General features: G+C 46.1%; 1 protein-coding gene across 1 annotated transcript in view; it reads right to left on the reverse strand.

The window, feature by feature from the left end:
- CBLC (Cbl proto-oncogene C) overlaps positions 1-17,267 on the reverse strand; it is a 29,473-nt gene extending 12,206 nt beyond the window's left edge. The window contains exons 1-4 of the mRNA XM_081018955.1: positions 16,233-17,267; positions 12,213-12,359; positions 8,364-8,520; positions 5,355-5,476 (exon numbers count right to left, since the gene is read on the reverse strand). Coding sequence (XP_080875081.1) covers positions 5,355-5,476; positions 8,364-8,520; positions 12,213-12,359; positions 16,233-16,567 — 761 coding nt within the window. The 5' untranslated portion in view covers positions 16,568-17,267. The remainder of the gene's footprint in view (positions 1-5,354; positions 5,477-8,363; positions 8,521-12,212; positions 12,360-16,232) is intronic.
- Between the last annotated feature and the right edge of the window lie 6,727 nt (positions 17,268-23,994).

The raw sequence follows: 23,994 nt of genomic DNA on the forward strand, positions 1-23,994 counted from the left end.
CAGTGGTTAGGGCAACTGCCTTGCAGATTTCAGCATATGACACCGATCCTGGTCCGACCGCACTGGCTGCCAATTAGTTTCCGGGCCCAATTCAAAGTGCTGGTTTTGACCTATAAAGCCTTAAAAGGCTCAGGACCGCAATATCTCAAGGACCGCCTCTTTCCATATGAACCTACCCGGACCCTGGGATCATCTTTCAAGGCCCTTCTTCATGTGCCGCCTCCTCCTCGAGAAGTTCGGAGGGTGGCAACACAAGAACGGGGCCTTCTCTGCAGTGGCTCCCTGTCTGTGGAAGGCTCTCCCCAGGGAAGTTCACATGGCGCCTTCATTTTATACCTTTAGGTGCCAGGCGAAAACGTTCCTTTTTAATCAGGCCTTTGGCTGATCTGATTGACATCCTACGCCCTTTTAAAATGTGGGGTTTTTTTTAATTTTTATAAGATATTTATTAAGATTTTCAAGAAGTTACAAAATAGAAAAGAAGTAAGAAAAATACCAAAGAAAAAAGATACAAAAAAATAAAAATAAAATAAAAATAGTTAAAAAACAATTCAATCATCACATATTTTTCATTTACTTGTTTCCCGGACCTCCTCGCGCCTTCCTTCTCTGTATTCCAGTTCAAATTATTATTTCAGCAGATCCCTCCCCTCTTTCAAATCCTTTCCCTAATTCATAATATTCTGTCATCACATTACCTTAATCTATTTTCATCTTATCTTATATATATATATATATAAAAAGAAAGAACCTTAAAGTTTAGAACTTAAATCTTAATTTTTACCAACTTCTCCTAACCATAACATTCTTACCTAATTCTTTAGACATTTTTATAAGAGCCAAATAATTTCATTTCAACATTTTCCTAACATTCATCAATTTTATAAAACAGTCCTAATGATAAAATAAAAAAGTAAACAATCCAATCTTTGTCCAGCGTCCCTTCCTCCTGGTCCCGGGTTTTGTCAGTCCTTTTTATCCTATTAATCTAGCACATTAACCTGGCCCTCTTATATCTGAGGCTCTCAAGTCTCTTCCATGTCCCTTCTGCTGCTCTTCTTCATATTTTCCTTTTATTCGTGGGAACTCCAGCTTGGTGATATTTTTGACCCTTTTCAACAAAAAGGTCCCTTTTCCATAGTCCAGACTAGACTCGATGTAGTATTTAAAAACATGTTCCAGATTCCCTTCAAAGTTAAGAGCCCCCACAGCTCCAGACATCTGGCGGCCCCTTTCCAGACTCGAAAAGTCCAAATCTCCCTGTATAGGGGGGTCTATCCAACCCCCCATTTCCAAACCAAACCAAATTTTTTCTTTCCAAATCTGGTCTTTTCCTAGTTCATTTATCAAATCCAAAAATTTATATTCCTGCTGGGCCGCAACTCCTTCCATCTCTGGCGCCCGAGATTGAGCAAAATCCTCTTCTCTCAACTGTTCTGTCATGGCACGCTCCTGTTTTAGTTCCTGGGTGGGCTCCATATAGTTTCCCACTACCTGTTCAAAGGTTCTGGCCGCATTAGTCATCAAATCCGTCTTCTGGCTTAACTGATCCAATAGGGCATTTATTTTGCAGAAAGCACCCAACAGTGCTTCTGCAGATATTGTCCTGCAAGGTCACAAACCCTTTCCCACGGTTGTAATCAGTGACAGCTGCAAGTTCCCAGGGATTAGTTACAATTTCACAATTCCCCTCGGGGGGGGGGGGACTTCTGGTTGTTCTTTCTCTTAAAAACAATAGCAACAAAGTCTCTTTTTTAAGATATTTTGTCCATATTTGTTCTTTTAAAATGCGAAAGGAGGCAATGGAGTCACTATGTTTCACTTCTTTTAACTATCTGTCAAAAACATTTGTTTCTGGTCAATGAGCTTCAAACGTCAATTCTGACACCCCGCTCCAGGATCAGGACGGAGGAAAATTACTTTGCTTTAGATTCACTTCTGCAGGTTTAAACAGCTCAGAAAAGAGATCCCCCTTCTTCTCCTGCTACCGAAGGGGGGGTTCAACGATTTTAAATGGTGAAAGTCAATCCTTTGAAAGTGATTTTTAAGGCTCTATTTTGCTTTGTCTTTGCTTTGTTCTGGCTACAGGGAAACGGAAGGCTGACTTCCTGTTTAAACCTTTCCGCTTCAGTACCAAATTAAGGTAAATTTTTAAGTCCAAATTCCTTTCTATTTCGCCAGTTCTTATTTAAAGTCCAAATATTCAATGTTCCAGTACTCACGGTTGGTTATTTTAGATGCCTAATTGTCCCAGGAAAAAGGCAGCGCTCTCCGGCAACGGCTATGCGGCTTCGCTCTGCAGAAAAAGCGATTGACTCACAGCACCGCGCCACTTTCCCCTCTTCGCTTCGGAGCCCGTTTGTGGGTTCCTTTGTGGGTTGGGGGGGGCGCTGAGGGTGCCCGCCGAGTCCCACGGTCACAGGCTAAAATGTGGGTTTTTTTGGCGGGCGTTGTTTTTATTTTGATTACATATTTTGGGCTTCTGTATTTTGATTTTGTTCTTTGAATTGCCCTGAGGACCTCTGGGTATAGGGCAGAATAATAATAGTAATAATAATAATAATAATAATAAGGAGTTGCCCCTGGATGAAATGCAAAACAGCCGCTGCCAATCAGTGTAGACAACGCTAGATGGATCAATGTTCCAATTTGATTTAAGGAAATTTTCCTGTGTTCCAAGTAGTAGTCTACCTGGAGCTGCCACAAATTGAACCCGGGACTTTTGACTTGCAAAGAAGGTGCTCTAACCACTGAGCAGTAATGTCCTTGCTTGGGGTTGGACAGCCACACCTCGTCCTCCTCCCTTTGCTCGCTGAAGGTGCCTCGGCTGTCAAGGGATTCCAGAGCAAGGCAGCATTTTAGATTTGGGCAATTAGAGCACATTGTTGTTGTTGTTGTTTAGTTGTTTAGTCGTGTCCGACTCTTCGTGACCCCATGGACCAGAGCACGCCAGGCACTCCTGTCTTCCACTGCCTCCCGCAGCTTGGTCAAACTCATGCTGGTAGCTTCGCGAACACTGTCCAACCATCTCGTCCTCTGTCGTCCCCTTCTCCTTGTGCCTTCAATCTTTCCTAACACCAGGGTCTTTTCCAGGGAGTCTTCTCTTCTCATGAGGTGGCCAAAGTATTGGAGCCTCAGCTTCAGGATCTGTCCTTCCAGTGAGCACTCAGGGCTGATTTCCTTCAGAATGGAGAGGTTTGATCTTCTTGCAGTCCATGGGACTCTCAAGAGTCTCCTCCAGCACCATAATTCAAAAGCATCAATTCTTCAGCGATCAGCCTTTTTATTGTCCAGCTCTCACTTCCATACATCACTACTGGGAAAACTGTCCATCTTGGGTGCCCTGCTCGGCATAGTTCATAGCTTCTCTGAGTTATTCAAGCCCCTTCGCTACGGCAAGGCAGTGATCCATGAAGGGGTAGAGCACATTAGATTTGGGCAATTAGAGCACATTTGGACAATCTGTTGCCCCAATGCAATTAATCCACCACCACCAGTCCCCAAACCCCCAAAACAACACTGAACTTTTGAGGTTAAGGAAAGCAACGAGGAAAAATGCAAGATGAATGAACGATCAGCAGGAAATAGTGTCAATATCTCACAAATTGTGTAAATATCCCACAAAGAGCCCAGGAATGCACACAATGTGGAGTTCTTGAAACCTTAAGTTGCATTTTCCTCGATGTGACAGAACTTGCTCTGCATTATCTCAAACCCCAAACCTCTTGTGTTTTCCAGTGTTCCTAAACGGTTAGCTTGGGAGCATACAGAACCACAACTCCTCAGTGTTGCTCCTGCATCTCCTCTCCAGGGTGACCCTAGGAGCCCGTCCTCAATGGCCGACTCATCCATAGCTGTCAACTTACAGAGTTGAAAATAAGGGACCAGCAGCCTCAAAAATAAGGGATCAGCAGCCAAATTAAGTGATTTTCAGAGCACAGGTATGTTCAACTTCTGAGCCCCTCCGAGCCAAAGGCAAAAAGTCCAGCCAGCAGCCAAATGAAGCCTCAAGCGGTGGTTCCCATAGCGCAGCAACCCAGCAAAGGGGATGCAGCAAGGAAAACAACCGTCACCTCTCCGCTGGGAAGCGCTGAGCAAAGCCGAGTCCCCAGGCAACCCGGCCAATTTGATTGGCACAAGGCATGCAAGCTCCACCCCCAGTTGTTCTTAGACTCCTTATTGGATGAGCAACGCAGCCAAGCAACACAGTTGGAGCCTCCCTCCTCCCTGGCCGGCAGGGAGGGAGGGAGAGGAGCTGCTTCCTTCGAAACCCGGGAAATTTAAGGGACATCATCAATAAGGGACAGCAGCGGGACACAGCGCTGGGATAAGGGACTTTCCCGGCAAATAAGGGACGGTTGACAGCTATGGACTCATCTCCTTTCACTCAGATTGGTTCCAATCAGCACAAAGGACAAGAAGACTTCTTAGTGGCTGGAAATCTCCCCATTCATTCTGGCTGGGCACCTCCAGGAAGCTAGAGGCAGGGACCCCACTGCAGAAATAGAAAGGGGACTTTGGCCCTCCCATGACCCCAGACCACTACACCTCGGCCCACCAGCGTAACAGGAATGAATGCTGAAATATGTTGAAATATACATTTTTTAAAAAACCAGAAGCATTTTTACTTGGTATTATAGGTCAGGACATTAATAGGCAAGATGTTAAATTGTTTTTATATGCAACAACTGCGGCAAGAGTATTGTTAGCCCAGAAATGGAAACAAGAAGAAATTCTGATGAAATAAGAATGGCAGACAATATTAATGGACTATGCAGAATTGGACAAAATGACAGGAAGGATTCGAAACCTGCGGGACCAGCGATTTACAGAAGATTGGAAGAAGTATATGAATTATTTGAAGAGCAACTGTAATCAACAAATTACGCTAGTAGGACTACAAGAAGTTTTGTAAGGAGAAATATACGAAGTGTTACAGAGTAGAAAAAGATAGAGATATTGGTTAAGAGTTGGAAATGTAATAGGGAAGATAAGAAATGCACACTGAGAGATTAGATTGGAAAATATTCAGACAGGATTGATGGAAGTCAAAAATTTGAATAATATGTAAAAGTATGTTTAATTACTGTTGAAAATGATATGTTAAAAAAACTAATAAAAAATTATATATATATATATAAAAGGAATGAATGCGGGAAAGACGCTCCTTATTGTATAACTGCCCCATAAACAAACCGGAACAAAGGCTTGAGAAAGAACGGAGCTGGTCTAACCGCCGCATACACTTTGTGCAAGCGAACCGGAATAAAAACTGGAGGGTCCTTGAGAAAACCAGTTTTTAAGTGAGGCAAGGAGGCCTGCTCGGGTAGAACCACTCGGGGGCGCCATCTTACCTGCCGGGCTTATTGGTGTAAGCCTGCAGGCGTGCCTTCACTTCGTCGTAGGTGAGGAAAGCCATGTATCCTGGGTGCGTGACCGCGAGGTACGTCCAGTTCTTGAGCAATGTCGGCCAAGGCTGCAGGGGAGGGAGCAGAGAGAGGCATCAGCAAGCAGCCGGGAGCCATTATAAATGTAAGAGAGGGGGGTGGAGGACCTGTTTCAGCCTGAGGGCCAAATCCCCTTCTGGATAAAGCTTCCAGGGGCCGTATGCCGGTGGTGGGTGGGGCCATGGGCAAAGTGGGCAGAGCAACAGATGCAAATTTCCCCTTCTGGAGTAGGCTTACATCTACACACATATAGTCCTCCATCCGGGTATTATTAAGGGGGCATTTCCAGGCAGGCTGAAATATACTCGGAGTCAAGAGTGGATTTCATGCTTTTGATTCAGTTCATAGTGGTGAGGAGGAATGAAAGTTCCCCCAAAGTATCTGCTTTATATACATTATTTACACAGTGATTGGCTAATTCCGGGATTCTCCTGTAGGCCAATCAGGTCATGGATTCACTTCCACCTGGAGCTGGATTGGGTGGCTCCTGTGGACCAATCAGGCTGCTGCATTCTGAATCCTATTCAACTCAGTACATACACAGGCAAAAGCACTCACAGAGGATGCAAAGCAGGGAGTGTGACTAGGGAGGAGCAGCAGCCCTGAAAGAGCCCTGGGGGCCAGAGAAAGAGGTCCGGAGGGCCACATTCCCTACCTCTGATATAAGAAAAGTCCTCCTATATCAGACCAAAGGTCTATCTAGTCCAGGGTTTCTCCAGCTGTTTTTGGACTACAACTCGCATCATACGGGACCGCCTCTCCTGGTATGCCCCGTGGAGGACCTTAAGGTCCACAAATGACAACATTTTGGAGGTCCCAAGTCGCAAGGTGGTTAAATTGGTCTCAACTAGGGCCAGGGCCTTTTCAGCACTGGCCCTGACGTGGTGGAATGCTCTGTCACAAGAGACTAGGGCCCTGAAGGACTTGACATCTTTCCGCAGGGCCTGCAAGACAGAGCTGTTCCGCCTGGCCTTTGGTTTGGACTCAGTCTGACCCTTTTGTTTCCCTACCCTTATGGTTTTGATCTATGGGCTACTTTTAAAATGAGGCTGCATTTTAAATTGCATTTTAACCTGTATTTTAAATTGGTTTTCCCCCCCTATATACTTTTGAATGGACTAGTTTTTGTTACTATTGACTATTGATTTGTGAGTAGGGATCACTCCCACTACTGAAACTTACATTGGCCTGAGTTCTTGGTGTGCTTTTTTCTTGCCATCTCAGAATGCAGGACACAGTATCTGGAAGGCAGGGCAAACTGACTTGCAGGAAGCTTTCGGCGAGAGCTTTGCAAATGGGTCAGAGGGCTGCCGGCTCCACCTGACAAACAACCGGCTGCCTCCTTCACGACATCCGTCCCCCCCCTTCCTCCACACCCCTCCATGGAAGATCTTTGTCTTGTGTGCACCGTTTGCGTTTTTCGCGCCTCTTGCAAGGAGAGCTGCTGACCACAGGGCAGGATGTGGCTGATGTGCGTCCATCACTCGCTCAAGGCTGCCATGCGTGGGTGGTGATAGCAGAGGTGGGTCAGCAGAGGTGGGCGAGGAGCCAAAGTTTCCATCTCTTGGCTCGGTTTAATTTTGCAAAGGTGCAGGGAGGAAGTGCGTTCAGGTTGTTTTTTTAAAGCAAAAACACCTCCCCTCACTGAACATAGAAAGGCCACAGGCAACACAACAGAATATATGGGCCATGTTCCCTCTAATAGCAAACTCGGGGGGTGTTGAATGACAACTGGAAATGGAGATAAAATAGGACCACCGAGAGCAGTTTTCCTAAAATTAGCCCTGGCGTTCCTCTGATTCATATCACCAGCCCCCATTTTCCGTGTTTGCACCCCCTAATTTCCCATCCTGCGTTTTAAAAAATATATATATACCATTATATTATTGTCTTCTTGGTTTTATGTTGTATTTTTGTTTTAAAGATTTTTTTTTGTTTCACTATCGTACACCATTTGGAGTTTTGTTTTTTTAAACGCTAAGCAGTTTATAAATGCTTTAAAATAAAACAAATACATTTCAGTGCCCAGGTATTCCGACGTTGCTTATTTTGAATGTGAGGAGTCAAAGGAGAGCAAAACGTTTCATTTTCAGCGTTAAACTCCCCCCCCCCCCCTGTCCAGGGAGGGATAACAGATATCTATGTTAAGAGTGTTTGTTTTTATTTCATAGACTTTCTATTATATCAAAAGCCTGGAATGTATTACTGCTGTCTACGCCCTCCACACCCAATTCTTTGTCCCTACTTCGATATTTTGCAAAATGACCTGCACCTGAGAGTGGATGCCAGGCCAAGACCGGCCCATAGAAGGAAGAAGCCACAGCCAAAGAAGACAAAGAAGACTGGTAAAATAATCTAGTGAACTATGCAGGACATATTAGACAATATGAAACCCAAAAGGACATTGGTTTTTTCCTTTCTTTTTTTTAAACAAAGAAAATGTTTAAAGCATAACCTTGTGAGCTTTGTGTATAGGTTTTTACATTAACTGAACTTTTAAAAATCACTTGTAATAAGATGAACAAGGTTTAAAAATTAGATTATTAAGAATATAAGATTTTAAGGACATGCATGAATAAGAGTAAAATAATGGAACCAGGAGGGGGAGTGGAGGGAAGTCAATTAAGATTTATGGTTGAAATTGTTAATTGTGAATATTATTATTGGTTTTTTTATTGCTTTTATTTTTGGAAAATTAATAAAATGTTATAAAAAAAGATATTTCGCAAAATGATGATTCCGTTTTGCGTTTGATTTTGTATTTTGACAAAACAGTAAATAAATATAAAATAAACAGTTTTCCGTTTTCCCTCCCCAAGCATTCCGATTTTGCTTCTTTTGAAGGTGAAGAGGGCACGACGTTTCGTTTTCAGGGTTAAAACCAACTCCAGGGTCCCACCAACTCCCCAGGTGTACCTGAAAGAGGCGGGTGAAAATGTCAAACTCGAATACGGAGATGTGCCCGTTGCAGGTGAGGTCGATGGTGGATCTCAGGGCTAAGGCCATTGGGCCGGGATCCACAGGGTGGACCCGATCGAGTCCTTCCCGAAATTCAGACCAGGATACGAGGCTCCTGCAGAGAAACAGAAGGGTGATGCCAAATTCAGAGTAAGGAGGGTCACTGGCCAATTGGAACATGCGCAGACGAGGGCAAGCAGGGGTAGCAAGACAATGAATGAAAAGCCATTCATTCGAAGCACTACGAAGCCACATTTGTAGACATGGCTTCCCCCCAAGAATTCTGGGAGCCACGGACTGTGGAGGGAGCTACAATCCCCAGAGTGGTTTAGCATTCAATCCCTCCTCACAAGGAAACTCTGGGAACTGTAGGTCTGTGAGGGGAACCGGGGTTCTCCTAAAACAGCGCTTCTCAACCTGTGGGTCCCCAGATCATCCCTGGCCTTGCCATCATCTGGCCTTGCCAGCTACGGAGGATGGGAGTTGTAGTCCAACAAAATCTGGGGACCCTCAGGTTGAGAGAGGCTAAAAACTCCCAGAGCCCTTAAGGAACTACAGCTCCCAGGATTCTTTGGGGGGAAGCCCCGAGTCTCAAAGTTGCTGGGGCTGAGTTGCCCTGCCCTTGCATGAAGTCTTGGGTTTGCAATTTGGGGTGAGGGGAGACTGCCCGCTGGGGGGTGGTCAGGCTGGGGAGGCCCCCTAGATTTAGAGACCCTAGGCTTCAGCCTACTTAGCCTATACATACCGTATTTTTCGCTCTATAGGACGCACTTTTTCCCTCCTAAAAAGCAAGGGAAAATGTGTGTGCGTCCTATGGAGCGAATGCAAGGGGGAGGCAGGCGGGAAAAGCCCCCAAGAGCCGCACACAAGCTTCGTGCGCTCTTGCGGGCTTTTCCCCAGGATGGAGAAGGGACTGACTGGCTGCATCAGTCCCTTCTCCCACCTCCCAGAAAAGCCAGGAGAAGCCGCGCAGCCCCTTTAAAGAGCTGGCGGCTTCTGCGGGCTCTCCGGGAGGTGGGGGAAGCTGCAGCAGATTCCCTCCTCCCCAGCTCCCTTTGAAGCAGCAAAGTGGGAGGGGAGCAGCTTACACTTGTGTAAGCAGCTCCTCTCCCACCTTCCTGCTTCAAAGCAACCACAGAGGAGGGAAAGAAGGGGACCATGGATCCTCCTCTGCTCGTGGCTGCAGCGGATTCCCTCCTCCCCGGCTCCCTTTGAAGCAGCAAAGTGGGAGGGGAGCAGCTTACACTTGTGTAAGCAGCTCCTCTCCCACTTTCCTGCTTCAAAGCAACTACGGAGGAAGGAAGGAAGGGGACCATGGATCCTCTGCTAGCGAAGGCAGCGGATTCCCTCCTCCCAGGCTCCCTTTGAAGCAGCAAAGTGGGAGGGGAGCAGCTTACACTCGTGTAAGCAGCTCCTCTCCCACTTTCCTGCTTCAAAGCAACTACGGAGGAAGGAAGGAAGGGGACCATGGATCCTCTGCTAGCGAAGGCAGCGGATTCCCTCCTCCCAGGCTCCCTTTGAAGCAGGAAAGTGGGAGGGGAGCAGCTTACACTTGTGTAAGCAGCTCCTCTCCCACTTTGCTGCTTCAAAGCAACTACGGAGGAGGGAAGGAAGGGGACCATGGATCCTCTGCTTGCGGCTGCAGAGGATTCCCTCCTCCTGGGCTCCCTTTGAAGCAGCAAAGTGGGAGGGGAGCAGCTTACACTCGTGTAAGCAGCTCCTCTCCCACTTTCCTGCTTCAAAGTGGATGGAATCCACTGCAGTTGCGAGCAGAGGATCCATGGCTTCGCTTCCTTCCCTCGAAGCAGGGTGCGGGGTGCAGGGGAGAAAGAGGGCAGGAAATAGATGCCGGGCAGGAAGACACAACCACACTTTGACCACTGGAAAGTCCACCCCAGCCTCCCCAGATTTCCACTGAGACGGCCAGGCTAATCTCGATGGCCATAAGTCAGGCTCAACATTATTGACTGGACTTAGATAAGCCATGGTTCCCCTTCCTACCCTCCTCTGAGGCTCAATTTAAAGCAGCAAAGCGGACAGGAGCCGCCCGCTTTGCTGCTTTAAATAGTTTAGTGCAACATTTGATTCAGAATATTTTTTTGTGTGTTTTCCTCCTCTAAAAACTAGGTGCGCCCTATGGTCAGGTGCGCCCTATGGTGCGAAAAATACGGTAAATCCGGCACTGCTCCATATTGCTCAGTTGTTGGGTTTGTTTGCAGATATATTCTGCAATATAAAGGTAAAGGTAAAGGGACCACTGACCATTAGGTCCAGTTGCGGACGACTCTGGGGTTGCGGCGCTCATCTCGCTTTATTGGCTGAGGGAGCCAGCGTACAGCTTCCGGGTCATGTGGCGAGCAGGACTGCAGGAGCAGGGACCGAGCAACGGAAGCTCACTCCATCACAGGCATTCAAACCACCGACCTTCTGATCGGCAAACCCTAGGCTCTGTGGTTTAGACCACAGCACCACCCGCGTCCCAGTATATTAATAGTGAAATACAATTACGAAGAAGTCTATTAATAGTGAAATCATTATTAAACTCTAACTTAAAATGATTTTTATTCAAAACAAACTTAATAATGTAAACCCATTGTCATTTGGCAATAACAAATGTTCCTTTAGAAACACAATTTACAAAGACTTACAATCTAGTCTCCAGAAACTTGCTATAACATGAAAAACTAATAGGTGTAAATATATGGTGCAAATAATAATAATAATAATAATAATAATAATAATAATAATTTATTATTTGTACCCCGCCCATCTGGCTGGGTTTCCCCAGCCACTCTGGGCGGCTTCCATAGAAACCAAAAACACACTAAAATATCACAGATTAAAAACTTCCCTGAACAGGGCTGCCTTAAGATGTCTTCTGAATGTCAGGTAGTTATTTATCGCTTTGACATCTGGTGGGAGGGTGTTCCACAGGGCGGGCGCCACTACCGAGAAGGCCCTCTGCCTGGTTCCCTGTAGCTTTGCTTCTCGCAATGAGGGAACCGCCAGAAGGCCCTCGGCGCTGGACCTCAGCGTCCGGGCAGAACGATGGGGGTGGAGACGCTCCTTCAGGTATACTGAGCCGAGGCCGTTTAGGGCTACTACTAATTATAAATAGCAGAATGTAGGCGCCCTATATATAGAAATGAGCAAACCAGTGATATTTTAGGGATCAGGCTAGCAGGCGGGGCCTATGACTTACGTCGTAGGAGCCTACACAACACAAAAAAATGTTGCTGTATGTAGGTTTTATTTTATTTCATTTTTTTCTCTTATATTTTGGAAATGTACATCCAGGTTTTTTCCCCTTTAATTTTTGCCCCCCCCCCAAGAAAGTGGGGCCCTAAGCTATAGCTTGTTTAGCTTATACGGGTGGCGCTGTGGGTTAAACTACAGAGCCTAGGACTTGCCGATCAGAAGGTCGGCAGTTCGAATCCCCGTGACGAGGTGAGCTCCTGTTGTTCGGTTCCCTGCTCCTGCCAACCTAGCAGTTTGAAAGCACGTCAAAGTGCAAGTAGATAAATAGGTACCACTCCAGCGGGAAGGTAAACGGCATTTCCGTGCGCTGCTCTGGTTTCCAGAAGCGGCTTAGTCATGCTGGCCACATGACCCGGAAGCTGTACGCTGGCTCCCTCAGCCAGTAAAGCGAGGTGAGCGCCGCAACCCCAGAGTCGGCCACAACTGGACCTAATGGTCGGGGGTCCCTTTACCTTTTCAAATCTGGCACGGGTGTGTTGAAGTAGAAAGAGTAGGATGTTTGGGTGTGCTGTTGTACCAAGCCCGAGCGACCTGCAGTGAGGGTCCTACCTTGAACCCCACGTCTCCCTCCAGAAGGTCTGGGCCTCGGGCTTGCTGAGCTGGTAGGTGCTGCCGCGATCTTGTCCATCAGGGAACAGAGCCTGCAGTTCGGCCAACATGTGGCTGAAGATCAGGGACAGCTTGGTGAGATTCCTCCTGCAGCAAGAAAAGGCGAAGTGGATAAGGCCGACCAGCCAGTCAATCAATCACACACAACTGGCTTTAGCTGTAGGCATAAATGATAATCATTTACCAGCGGTGCCCGGGGAGGCAATTTTTACAAGCACACACAACACAACGAAGAATCGGCACAGCAGGTGTGAAATATAAAGCCATTTCCTGCTTCTCACAATACAGCAGTACCTCTGGTTAAGAACTTAATTCGTTCTGGAGGTCCGTTCTTAACCTGAAACTATTCTGAACCTGAGGTACCATTTTAGCTAATGGGGCCTCCCGCTGCCGCCACACGATTTCTGTTCTCATCCTGAAGCAAAATTCTTAACCTGAGGTACTATTTCTGGGTTAGCGGAGTCTGTAACCTGAGGTACCACTGTAATTTATCTGAAATAAACGTTGGCGGTTGTGGGCTCTCCTTCACTGGAGGTTTGTAAGCAGAGTCTGGATGGCCACCTCTCATGCATACTTCAGTCGATATTCCTGCATTGCAGGGGGTTGGACTAGATGACCCTTGGGGTCCCTTCCCGCTCTGTAGTTTTATGATTCCAGTTGCCCCCCTTTGACTCATAGTCTTGAAAGCCGTTCAGAAATACGCCATTCATAAAAACCACACCGTGCAGCAATCAGCCGCATGTTGCTAATAATAAAATTCAACAGCACGGGCTTTGAACGGATTTCCCTTCGGGTTTCACGACAGCAAAGCTTCACCTGTTGGATTTCAACTGTGCAGCTGTCAAAGCCCCGGCCAGGACAGAAGGAGCAACCTTGCAGTCAGGCATTAGGGCTTGTTTTTTTGCGGGGGACATGGGGGAAATATGGGAAAATATATGGGTTGTCGTTTAACAGCAGAACAGGCAGAAATATAACAGGTGAAGCGCTTTCCTCCTCAATGCCTCTTGGGGCTTGTGCATTAGGTATATGTTGCGGTGGGAAGGGCTGGGTGAGTGGCTTCAGCGGGGTCCAAACAGGGTTGCCAAACAGCCAGAAAAAAAGCCAGGCCTGGCCTGCTTCTGTTCCTTTAACAGCAGGCTGCCATGAAGGAATGAGACAAAGGGACATTATCTGCAGATTGCTGTAGATCAAAAGGCTGAAGCTCATGGGTTCAAAAGGCAGCAAGAAACTTTTATTCATAAGGTCCAATTGTGGCCTTATAAAACAGGAGGGGAGAGGCCCTGGTTACTAAGCAACCGGCTGATAAATGAGGAAACAGAGCTCACTGAGGCCGCAGGTGGATGGGTGGGGAAAAAATGGCCAACTCTGTTTTCTTTCACCTGCTCCTGTGCTGCTATCAGTCCCGTGATCTGCACACCTTAGCATGAAATAATTCCCTGACGAATTTTGCAGTCAAGTTGTTAAACCAGGCGGAGGCTGTACACTTCCGAAAGGAATCATGGGAACTGTAGCTCACCTCCCCCAAAAAACTACAGTTCCCAGCACCCTTAAGAAACCGCAGTTCCCAGATTCTTTGGTTGTGTGTGTGAAAATTTAAATGTACGCAGCCCGCCACCCGCCACCCCTAATTCACCACCCTAGTTGCCATTTCTGCCAAAGCATCTAAATTAAAATTCGTCAGCGCCCCTCTTGGAGGGAGAATTTTTAAAAAATGCAGCTCCCCTTAAATGATTGGATTTAAGATATGTACAAAAACTCACTATGCACGAACAGGTTGCGTGCAAACATAGGCATGCCATGAACAAATTTAACGATATTTGGATTTCGTTTTTATAAGTACCATAAGGTCTGGTTAACTACAGTAAGAATTTCTCCTCTCTTTTTTTGGTAATGTACACAATATTTGTTGTTGTCCTGCTTTGTTTTCTACATGGGTACTATTTCATGCTTCTTTTTTGTGTCTTACTTTACCCTGTGCACTCACAATTTTGTACTTTTCTTGTTTTTCAGTGAATAATATAAAACAAAAAACCACCACTCCTCCACTCCTTCTTGCATATAAGGCTCATAGGTCCAAGATTCCCTTCTGTTCTGCCTTCTCAGGATTTACAGGCGCAGTCCAGATTCTCCTGACCTGGTGTTCAAAAATGTCTTCTATGTAGGCACAGAAATGTGCCACCTCTGCTCACAATGTTTCACAGCCTAAGAGAGCCCCAGGGACTAAATGATATTGATCTATCCCAGCTTTCGACGTGTACTTGATTTTAAACTAACCACAGCCCTTATTGCAACTTTAAATCCAGGACCTTCACACCTGAGATATGTGCTTTCAAGGCCCACCCTATTCCCGTGATTGCAATCTGCTTTAAGCGTTTTTAATTTTAAATTGCTGTATCCCACCTGGGAGCTGCTGGTGAAGGGAAGGTAATAAATGTAATAATTATTACTAGCAAAAAAAATTGCCCGTGTTTTACCATGGCAGAAACTCTGTTTCCCTTAACAGCTGCTGTGTGGCAGGCAGAAATCCAACAGATGCAGCTTTTTCTTGAACTTGTGCTGCTTGGAACAAACTGCCCTGGTCATATTGTTCAGTAGAATACAAGAATTGTAGAGTTGGAAGGGACCACGAGGGTCATCTAGTCTAACCCCGTGCAATGCAGGAATCTTTCGCCCAACGTGGGGCTCGAACCCACAATCTTGAGATTAAGAGTCTCATGCTCTACCTATTGAGCCACAACCAGGTTGTTATTTAATAGGGTTTTTGCCACGAAAGAAGCTGGCAATAGTGTTGCCTTATCCCAGAGCACCAGCAGGGTTGCTAGTTTGTAAAACTCCGCCTGGCCAGAATCTTGGGCTTTAGCCAGGCAGAAACCTAACAGGTGCAGCCTTCCACCAGCATGCTTGCAGCCTGGGAAGGAAGGGAGGCGAAAAGCGTGCCCTTGCACCTAAATCTGGGGGGGCCACTGGGGTGATCGCTAGATGTTGCTGAATGACAGCTGCCGCCATCCCTGACCATTGGGCATGCTGGCTGGTGCTGATGGGAGCTGCAGTTCAGAAATGCCAGATTAATCCATACTTTGGGGTGGTGGTCTTTAGCTTTGTCAAATTGGAGGGACCCCACAGCACTAACTATTTCCCCAAAATGTGTGCTATTCTGTCAGAAAACAGAAATAATGAACTTTCGCATTTGCAAGCTCACAAGCCGGCTGAAACATAATTGTGTAGCACCATACCCTCCAAGATTTCTCTGATGAAAACAGGGACATCCTATTCAACAACAACAACAACATTTATGCTCTGCCCATCTGACTGGGTTGCCCCAGGCGCTCTGGGTGGCTTCCAACATATATGAAAACATAACAAAACATTAAAAAACCTTCCCTATACAGGACAGCCTTCAGATGTCTTCTAAAAGTTCTAAAAGTTGTATATTTACTTATCTCCTTGCCTGGGGGGTCACATAACTTCATACCTTCCAACATTTCTCTGATGAAAATAGGGACGTCCTAAGGAAAAGCGGGACATTCCAGGGTCAAATCAGAAACCTGGGACTAAATCTAAATCTGGGACAGTCCCTGGAAAATAGGGACACTTGGATAGCCTGCAATATTTGAAAACTTAGCTGATTATTGTGTTGTTTTAGAGACCCTGCATAATCGGAGGCCCTAAAGCATCATAGAGTTTTGCTCGCTCGCAAATCCAGCACTGGCAACCACCCTTGTCCCAGAAAATGGGGGCAGCCTAGCAAGATGTTGCAGAACCTAGGATAGTTCTATTGGCAAAGCGTGAAACTCTCGATGTCAGGGTCGTGGGCCCTAGCCCCACGTTGAGCAAAAAATTCCTGCGTTGCAGGGGTTTGGACGAGATGAGGCTTGTGGTCCCTTCCAACGCTACAATTCTATGATTTTACTATTCGCCCTCTTTAACGTGCAAAGATTTGACCCGTTTCTTGACGTTTACCTGGCAGCCGAGCCCTCCTGGAAGATTTGCTCCTTCTCCCTCTTGAAGAGCCTGGTGGCTTGCTTGATCTTCTCCAGCAGGTTGGCGAGGAAGACCCGAAAGTAGGTTTCTTCCCAGAGCTGGGCCAAACCTGCCCCATAGTGTTCCCGAACAAGCCTCAGGTGCTGGTGCGTCTGGGGCAGGAGGTAGGGCAGGTGAGGGGGGCTGTTGCGGAGCCCCAGGCGAGGCTGCCCCACAAGGTGCTGCAGCTTCGTCAAGCCCTGCAGAGCTTTCTCTAGGGTGCGATGGGCCGAAATCCAGCGAGGCAGCCGGGACGGCCCGGGAAGCGTCTCCATGGCAGTCGAGGGGAGGAAAGGAATCGGAGAAAGGCGAGGCCCAGCCTTTGCCGGAGTTCCCCAGTGCCAGGCTCGGAGCCAGGCTAGCAGGTTTCTGAGCGGGCACTGGCTTGCGTCACCCAGAAAAGCAGGGAGGAAGGAGGAAAGGTAGAGAAATAAAGAGAGCCAAAGAGCACGGCTGAGTCGTGGAAGGGGAAAAAAAAAAACCCTGAAAAGGAAACAACAAACAGCGTCGGAGAGCGAGAAAGGCCTTGACAACACACCACAGGGCTGGCCACAACACACAGGGGAGAGTTTTGCAGCAGGAGTGGACAAGCTGATGCCTGCGCTGAGCAGGCTTGTTCGTCTGCCTCAGGGCATCGCACACCCACCCTCAGCACCCCCCCCACACGCAAAAGTGCTCTGGTTATTCACCTCCCGCTGCCTCTGAATATTTACCGGCTGCATATTGTGCACTGGGTGTGTTGCGCAGGCCGCAGCAGGGGTGTGGCAGCTCTCTCTCTCCTCCTCCCAGGGCCGCATTCGCTCCCGTGCAAGCTTCCGAGGGCCGCGTGCGTACCCTCCGACATTTCTCCGATGGAAATAGGGATGTCCCTGAGAGGAAACGCAATACGAAAAGTGAATAATTGGAATGGGCCATATTTCAAGAACACCTTAAAAAGTACACGGGTAATGTGAATCTCCTGGCAGACGCAGAATGGATCTTGAAAACGGAGAAAACGTAAAGCAAAATTTGTATAGAAAAAAGATAGGAAAGTAGAATAACAAAAATGAAATGCGTATAGATGAACAAATTACAAAACAACGCAATAAATATTCACAGTGTGTTTATGTTGGGTTTGTATATATGTAAATTTTTGTATTGTATGTACAGTGGTACCTCGGGTTACAGACGCTTCAGGTTACAGACTCCGCTAACCCAGAAATAGTACCTTGGGTTAAGAACTTTGCTTCAGGATGAGAACAGAAATCGTGTGGCGGCAGCAGGAGGCCTCATTAGCTAAAGTGGAACCTCAGGTTAAGAACAGTTTCAGGTTAAGAATGGACCTCCAGAACGAATTAAGTGCTTAACCCGAGGTAGCACTTTATTTTATGTATTGTATTGTCTAAGTTCTATGTAAATTAAAGTATAATAAAGAATATTTTTTAAAAGTAAAAATAAAAAAAGGAAATTGGGACGTCCTGTTCCATAATGGTAATTTTACTATTTATACCCTGCCCGTCTGACTGGGTATCCCCAGCCACTCTGGGCAGCTTCCAACATATATCGAAACATAATAAAACATTAAACATTTTTTAAAAAAACAACTTCCCTATGCAGGATTGCCTTCAGACGGCTCAGGGGGTCAGATAACTCCATACCCTCCAACATTTCTCCGATGAAAATAGGGACATCTTAAGCAAAAGTGGGATCAGATCAGAAACTGGGATGGCTTCTCTAAATCAAGGACATCCCTGGAAAATAGGGACACTTGAGGGTCTCTGCATGCCAGAGTGGTGAGGGGCTGGGAAGGCGGGAGGTGGGGGCTGGGGCCTAATTCGAAACCCTGCGAGACTGTCTGCACACAGAGACGTCTGGAGCCATCCTCCCCTCAGGCGAGGAAAAGGCTTCGTGGTCACAGTTGAAGGACATGTTTAGGGCAGTTTTTAATGTTTGATGTTTTATTGTGCTTTTAATTCTGTTGGGAGCCGCCCAGAGTGGCTGGGGAAACCCAGCCAGATGGGCGGGATATTATTATTATTATTATTATTATTATTATTATTATTATTATTAATGTTTCTAGCCGGGGGGGGAGGAGTTTGGGAAGGGGCTAAGCAGGGCTAGGGAAAGGTGGGGCTTGAGGAGAATTTTGAGAGCTGGACAGAGTGCCTGGGGGCCACATTCGGGGCCAAGACTGCAGGGAAGGTTGCCAGCTTTTCTGGTTTGCCTCTTTTGCCTCCAACAGATGCATGCAGAAATTATAATAATATTTAATAATAATAATAATAATAATAATAATAATAATAATAATTTTATACCCTGCCCATTTGGCTGGATTGCCTAGCACTGTTGCATCCTTGGTCAGGAAAACCTTCAACGGTTATGTTTCTGGCTGCAGGGTAGCCGTTCAAGGCGGACGACCCCCGTCAGTAGAAAATCCGGCTACTTTAACCATGCCTATTTTGCATACGGCCTCGGTCCAGTATATCTGAAGGAGCGTCTCCACCCCCATCGTTCTGCCCGGATGCTGAGGTCCAGCGCCAAGGGCCTTCTGGCGGTCCCCTCACTGCGAGAAGCCAAGTTACAGGGAACCAGGCAGAGGGCCTTCTCGGTAGTGGCGCCTTCCCTGTGGAACACCCTCCCACCAGATGTCAAAGAGAACAACAACTACCAGGCTTTTAGAAGACATCTGAAGGCAGCCCTGTTTAAGGAAGCTTTTAATGTTTGATGTATCACAGTATTTTAATATTCTTTTGGAAGCCGCCCAGAGTGGCTGGGGAAGCCCAGCCAGATGGGCGGGGTATAAATAATATATTATTATTATTATTATTATTATTATTATTATTATTATTATATGACCTTTAACTGCAAGCATTTGCCTCTTTGGAAGGCCCATAAGCTAAGGCCTCAACTGCACATTACATTAAAACAGTATCATGTCTTCTCCCAAAGAATCCTGGGAGCTGTAGTTTGTTAAGACTGCTGAGAGTTGTTAGAAGGCGCCTACTCTCCTCACAGAGCTACAATTCCCGCTGATTCCTGGGAAGAGGGATTGACTGTTAAACTGCTCTGGGAAACCAGCCTCATATAACCAGCATACTCAAGTCAAATTAATGCATGAAGGGGTTAAGACCATAGAGTAAGCTGTCCTGCCAGGCTTAGCTAGGCCACACCCCCTCACCTTGGGAGGAAGGGTTATCAAGCTCCTTGTTCTTCCATTCCACCATGTGAACCCCACCAGTAAGGAGGTCTATGCTGGTTGTTCCAAGCTCAGACTCTGTGGCTTAAGCAAGCCGCCCTTTGCGTTTCTATACAAACAATTTAGAAACACTCACCACTTGGAAACCGAAGTTTTGCTGCCTGTGTTTTCTGACTGCTGTATGGAAAAGCACATGAATTTGACCTTTGAAGAGTTTGTAAGGAAATCATTTTTCACTTACCAAACCTATGGTCTCTTTCTGTGCTAAGGGAAAAGAGGAACTTTGGGAGCAACTTAGGATATTTTAAGGGTCTAACAGCCTATATTTCCACGCTTTCCTTTGCTGCATGTTTTGTGGTTTTAATTCTCTCACCAAAGACTACTAGCCCCCAACCTGGATCTTAGGCATCCAGCGAATTCCCTTTTTATTTATACCTGCACGGCCTGCACAAGAGCCTTCTCCCCTCCAGTGGTTTCCAGTCAAGGCAAGCTGCATTTTTTCTAAGATTTGCTTATAGATTCTTTTGATTTTTGGCCTGTTGCCTTGAGAGTCTGTTTTGGTGGAAAGGCGTGTACAAATGCTATTTTATTTATCTTTCAGGGAACTTGAAAGCTTCCTAGCTGCTTCGTGATGTTTTAGTTGGACCTGATGCAAGAGATTATCATACTGATACTTATCCAAAATATGGTTGCTTTTCATTATTCTCCTTACTACTTTTTAATCTCTGTCGTTTGATGTTATTTCAATGTACATAGTTCTTTGTAGGGCAACACAAGGAAAAGCAGACCTTCCAAGTATCCCTATTTTCCAAGGACAGCCTCAGGTTTACAGAAGAAGCCATCCTGATTTCTGATTTGAACTCAGAATATCCCACTTTTCTTTTGGACGTCCCTAGATAAATAGGTACCGCTCTGGCAGGAAGGTAAACGGCGTTTCCGTGCGCTGCTCTGGTTCACCAGAAGCGGCTTAGTCATGCTGGCCACATGACCCGGAAGCTGTATGCCGGCTCCCTCGGCCAGTAAAGCAACCTCAGAGTCGGTCACGACTGGACCTAATGGTCAGGGGTCCGTTTACCTTTTACTATTTTCATCGGAGAAATGTTGGAGGCTATGGAGTTATGCAACCCCTGAGCCAAGAAGATAAGTAACTATACAACCTTTAGAAGACATCTGAAGGCAGCTGTGTATAGGGAAGTTTTTAAATGTTTAATTATGTTTTTTATATATGCTGAAAGCCTCCTAGAGTGGCTGGGCAGGGTAAAGGTAAGGGACCCCCGACCATTAGGTCCAGTCGTGGACGACTCTGGGGTTGCGGTGCTCATCTCGCTTTATTGGCCGAGGGAGCCGGCGTACAGCTTCCGGGTCATGTGGCCAGCATGACTAAGCTGCTTCTGGCGAATCAGAGCAGCGCACGGAAATGCCATTTACCTTCCCACCGGAGTGGTACCTATTTATCTACTTGCACTTTGACGTGCTTTCGAACTGCTAGGTGGGCAGGAGCTGGGACCGAACAACGGGAACTCTCCCCGTTGCGGGGATTCGAACCGCCGACCTTCTGATTGGCAAGCCCTAGGCTCTGTGGTTTAACCCACAGCGCCACCCGCGTCCCTCAGGCTGGACAGGGTATAAATAATAAAATCATCACCATCATTCTTAAGGACTCTCCTATTTTCATTGGAGAAATGTTGGAGGGCACAGAAAAGGTCTCTGCACGCAAGCAGCTTGTATTGTAAAGTTAGAACGGGGCTTTACTTTGGAGGGGGCGGGGACAATGGCAGTGGGAGCAAAAGGTGGAATTGTGTGGAAATGTCCCTTCCTGATTTGCCGGCCGGGAGCCAGACAGAACATATGCGGCTCAGGATATCAGAAGACGCAGAGGAGTTCAGGCAAATATGAGTAAACAAGAAACTTGTCACTGCTTTGGTTGTAGATGAGGATGGAGGGGGCTTAGGCCAAAGGTTGTTGGGTTTGGTGGGGGGGAAGTCTCTTGTTCAAAGTGTTATAAGAAAAAGAACCTGCTCCCTGGGGTACCCAAGAGCCCGTGTAGAGTCCTTATGTAGGTTCTCGGCCTCGGTCCAGTATACCTGAAGGAGCGTCTCCACCCCCATCGTTCTACCCGGACACTAAGGTCCAGCTCTGAGGGCCTTCTGACGGTTCCCTCCCTGCGAGAAGCCAAGTTACAGGGAACCAGGCAAAGGGCCTTCTCGGTAGTGGCACCCGCCCTGTGGAAAGCCCTCCCACCAGATATCAAAGAGAAAAACAACTACCAGACTTTTAGAAGACGTCTGAAGGCAGCCCTGTTTAGGGAAGCTTTTAATATTTAATAGACTATTGTATTTTAATATTCTGTTGGAAGCCGCCCAGTGTGGCTGGGGAAACCCAGCCAGATGGGCGCGGTATGAATGAATGAATGAATAAATAAATAAATAATTATTATTATTATTATTATTATTTTCTATCGGTAGGATAAAATAACAGAGGCCAACCAGAGACTATTGAGAAGCAAAGCAGCTAGTAAGCCTGATCTTTATTAAACTGTTGCAGCAGGGTGCTCACACCCCCCACGCAGGAGGGAGGAGGAACCCTGAACATTGGTGCGCAAGCTCTTATATAGACTTTTGAAATGGCCCACTCTGTATCCCAAGACACCCCCCCCCCGAAACATCATACATACATCACAGAAGGAGGCGGTCAACAGCAGAGGAGGCTGTCTACAGCAGAAATCCTGTTTGCCAGGGTACCTGATAATGGTCACTGATTGCATTACCTGGGCAGTCTGGCCATTCTTTTGTGATGGATGATAAATACTCAGTTCCTGAATCCTATTCACACCCAGATACGCCCTTACGACAGGATTTGTGAGCAAAGAGATCATGGGGAGGTTTTCCCATTTCCTTCTTCCTCACAGAGAAACATTTGAGGTCAATTTGGGAGAGTCAGAATGGTTTAAGGACTATTTGCCTGTACTGTTTCAGACAGGTGGTTTATATATTTATGTATGTGTTTGCCTGGTACATTGATGAACATTTATTTTATATCTTAGACCTTACAATTCTCATAACATTTTTCTTTTATATAAAATATGAATTGTAAACATCTGAAAACGTTTGTAGGTTTGAGTTGAAATGTCTTGTAATGTGAATGTAAGGAACTGAGGTGAAATGTAAAAAGAAGATAGAAGGTAAAAAAGTGGTTATAGAAATGCTAAGAATTTAGTAAAGATGTTCAGAAGTCAGAAAGGAGGAGGGAATGAGGTCGATGCTCTGTCTGAACAATGTTTTAGGCTATAGAATAATGTAATAAAATGTGGTTATGATAAATGTGGAAAACTCAATAAAAATTATTATTAAAAAAATACAATTCTTATAACAAAAGAAAAATGCAAGGGCTCTTCGGGCAGCTTGCAGGTGCTTTGTAACACCAAGAATGTGTGGGGAGCCTTCATGTGATTTGGATGACACACAAAGAGCAAACTGGCTTCGTGGTTACCCACAGAGAGCAGTTTAATGGGGAACTCCGAAGATTCACCCAACAACTCCCAGCGCACTTCACAAACTGCAGCTCCAATTATTCCGTGGGGGAAGCCATGCTGCTTTAAAGTGGCATCACGCAGTGCTTTAAATATATGGTGGGAAATATATTATCGTAGAGTTGGAAGGGACCCCAAGGGTCATCTAGTCCAACCACCCGCGATGCAGAAATCTCAGCTAAGAAAAAAGCACATCAAGAACTCAGGCCAATGTAAGTTTCAGTAGTGGGAGTGGTCCCTACTCGCAAATCAATAGTCAATTGTAACAAAAACTAATCCATTGAAAAGTATGTGTTCTGACAAGGATTTCAAAATCAAATAGAAATTACAAACTCAAACAGAGATTACAAACTCAAACTCATAAGGATATGTATAACACAATAATTCGTTACAGAATTAGAGATAAGAGTTTATGAGTAGAGATAAGTTCATGTTAGTCCATAGTTAGATTCGATGGGAAGGTTTCTGATCCATAATTGACTTCTGACTTCTGCTCAGTGATTGAAACTAAGACCTTCACGTGTAATCTTTGTCAGAATACATACTTTTGAATGGATTAGTTTTTGTTACAATTGACTATTGATTTGCAAGTAGGGACCACTCCCACTACTGAAACTTATATTGGCCTGAGTTCTTGGTGTGCTTTTTTCTTGGTATACAGTGGTACCTCAGGTTACATATGTTTCCAAGCACAATAATTCAGTGTTGGTGCTGACCTTTAAAGCCCTAAACGGCCTCGGCCCAGTATACCTGAAGGAGCATCTTCACCCCCAACATTCAGCCTGGACAATGAGGTCCAGCGCCGAGGGCCTTCTGGCGGTTCCCTCACTGCGAGAAGCAAAGTTACAAGGAACCAGGCAGAGGGCCTTCTTGGTAGCAGCCCCCACCCTGTGGAACGCCCTCCCACCAGATGTCAAAGAGAACAACAACTACCAGACTTTTAGAAGACATCTGAAGGCAGCCCTGTTTAGGGAAGCTTTTAATGTTTGATGTATTAC

Source organism: Podarcis pityusensis (genome assembly GCF_964106645.2).
Source record: "Podarcis pityusensis genome assembly, chromosome: 8".
In the NCBI taxonomy this organism is placed as follows: domain Eukaryota; kingdom Metazoa; phylum Chordata; class Lepidosauria; order Squamata; family Lacertidae; genus Podarcis; species Podarcis pityusensis.